General features: G+C 44.7%; 1 protein-coding gene across 4 annotated transcripts in view; it reads right to left on the bottom strand.

Moving 5' to 3' along the window:
- LOC108792169 (FXYD domain-containing ion transport regulator 6-like) overlaps nucleotides 1-2,623 on the bottom strand; it is a 70,076-nt gene that overhangs the window by 7,993 nt on the left and 59,460 nt on the right. For all 4 annotated transcript variants that reach the window (XM_018562877.1, XM_018562875.1, XM_018562874.1 and 1 more), the window contains one exon: nucleotides 911-985. In XM_018562877.1, the coding sequence (XP_018418379.1) occupies nucleotides 911-985 (75 nt within the window). The remainder of the gene's footprint in view (nucleotides 1-910; nucleotides 986-2,623) is intronic.

The raw sequence follows: 2,623 nt of genomic DNA, 5'->3' as shown, positions 1-2,623 counted from the left end.
CGTGACAGAATCGAGAGGTGAGCGAACGCCGGTATGTGTTCGCTCACCTCCCGATCTACTGAGCCGACCTGTGACAGTCTCATTGTCACAGGTCGGCTAGAACTATGAGGTGAGTGAAAGGCACTCACCTCATAGTTCTCCTTTAACTTATCGAGGTAAGGATGTGAGACAGACTCTTCCTCTTTGGCCAGTTTCACCTTTGGAGTCACACTGCTGGGTATGAGGAAAGTTCTGTCCTCTAAAGTGGCCTTGGGTTATATGGATCAACCGTCTCTGATGGCTGGGTCAGAGTTAAGATTCTTGACATTAGCACATCATCCTGATTGCATCCTGAGTCAAAGCACAACATGATTGTTGCGGACAGAGTCCACCGTTGGTCCCTAGGTGGTTATACAAGGCAATGTATCCACATGCAGCTGAAAGTTTGTACCATTGAAGGAATAACTCTCATCCCCTTACAACTAATATTCAGGATTTTATGAGAGATATTTGTAAAATAAGTAAGGATCCCGGACAGTGGGGTGCTCCAATGTGGAAGGATGTTTCCCTCCTTCCTGATTTGTAGTTGCAAAGTTTGGAGGATTCTTTTAATGTGCGGTGAGGTGATAGCTAATTCTCAAATATTAACATATATCTAATTTATTAACATTTAATCCCACTTTCTATACCTGATGTTACACACTAAGCTTTGACACAATCAATCATGGAGCTTACACAGGGTGAAGACTTTAAGCAAAAGAGAAGAGTGGGAAAGACAAGAACATATGGATCAGAAGCAGGCTTTAAAGATACTTTGTTATTTTGCCCTGAATAGGCAAAGCCATGGATGCACATGGCTATGTGTATCTGACAGTCATGTGACAGCAGATGTGCAAATACAAATAAAAAAAGGTTACACATATAAACTCACTCATAATCAGTAGGATCCCCAATATGAACAAGACCACTGCAAAGACCAGTCCTCCAATCCTCAAGCTTTCATAATCTGCATAGAAATAAATACAGGTGACATCAGTTATTAGAAGTCCCACTTGTAACAAAATGAGACGCCACAAATAAGCTCTCGTGAGTGAATTTTATCAGAGGGATGATGCTCAGGTGGATTGACTTTGATCCAGCAATGGAATAAAATACTTGGCAGTTTGGAGTGCAGCTTCCTTCCTTTCTTTAAATATGCTATATGACGCCAGAGTGAGCTGTTGCAAGAGCCAGTGCTCAATGATGAGTGAAATGTGAACCTGTACCAGTACCTGGAAGGGAACAGTGGGCAGGGCCGGCGCTAGCGCAAGGCAAGATGGGCACTTGCCTTACGGCGCCAGGGAACAGAGCGGAAAAGTTGCCCAATCGAGACCAGACTCTGTGTGTGGGCTGCCGCTGCGGGCGGGCGGCATCTGAAGGATGCGGGATCTGAAGGATGCGGCGCTGACCTGTGCAGTGCAGTCTCACGTCTCAGGCTCAGTGACACTCAGTCTCACTGAGTGTCTCGTCCTTCCTTGGCTACGTCAGTGAGTGACTGCAGGATGCGGGCTGCAGGATGCGGAGCAACGGATGGACCGGACCAGCAGGCAGGGGGGCGGCAGTGGCGTCATCCTGGAGGCGACGGCGACCTGTTGAGGGACTCGGGAGCGCCCGGTGCACAAATTTTTAAGTTGGAACCGAGCGAGGAGGCGATTTCACCCTCTCTTGGTGACCCACGGTCGGACTCGTATCGGGAATCGGGATCGGGAGCTGGCTGAAGTGGGAGCGGTATGTAATGTTACAAAGACAAAGTGCACATGGTATGCTGCATTGTATTGTATTATTTTGTATTGTATTGTGCATTGTATATACAGTATATTGTATTGTGTATTGACAATACACAATACAATATACAATGCACAATACAATATACAATGCACAATACAATACAGTATTGTATTGTGCATTGTATAATATATTGTGTAAAGTGTATTGTATTGTGCATTGTATATTGTATTGTGTATTGTATTGTGCATTGTATAATACAGCGGCACAATGCTGAATACCAGCAGCTATAGAGGAACAACAAATCCCAGCAATAATATATTATACAGGCTGGTTAATATATTATTTCTGGGATTTGTTGTTCCTCTATAGCTGCTGGTATTCTCCATTGCGCTGTATAATGTATTATTGCTGGGATTTGTAGTTCCTCTATAACTGGTCAGTGGTAATCTGCATTGCGCAGTATAATCATTATACAGCGCAATGGAGAATACCACCAGCTATAGAGGACTACAACTCCCAGCAATAATGTAGAGCTGCAACAATTAGTCGATTATAAACAACAATGCAAAACGTCAATGTTTTTCATGGTCGATTTGTCGGCAAAAATTTTAATTTCCCGCTCGCCTCTCACGCCCGCCTGTTAACAGCTCCATACACGAGTTACACTGCGTACGCCGCGCTCACCACACAGGCCGGACACGCCCACAGAGCTGCCGCCGCGACTTCCAAGGGTTCAGAAACAGGTAAGGGGGACCTGTTTTAAAGAAGTTTCCTGTTTTAAAAAAAAAAGCGGCACACTGCAGAACACAGCTATAGATGAACACCAAATCCCTGCAATAATATATTAAGCAGCCTGTTACTGCTGGTATTCTGCATT

This window comes from Nanorana parkeri, unplaced genomic scaffold, assembly GCF_000935625.1.
Source record: "Nanorana parkeri isolate BGI_ZX_2015 unplaced genomic scaffold, ASM93562v1 scaffold608, whole genome shotgun sequence".
NCBI classification, from domain to species: Eukaryota; Metazoa; Chordata; class Amphibia; order Anura; family Dicroglossidae; genus Nanorana; species Nanorana parkeri.
Note: the sequence above shows the minus strand (reverse complement) of the source record. Positions and strands in the feature narration are given on the sequence as shown.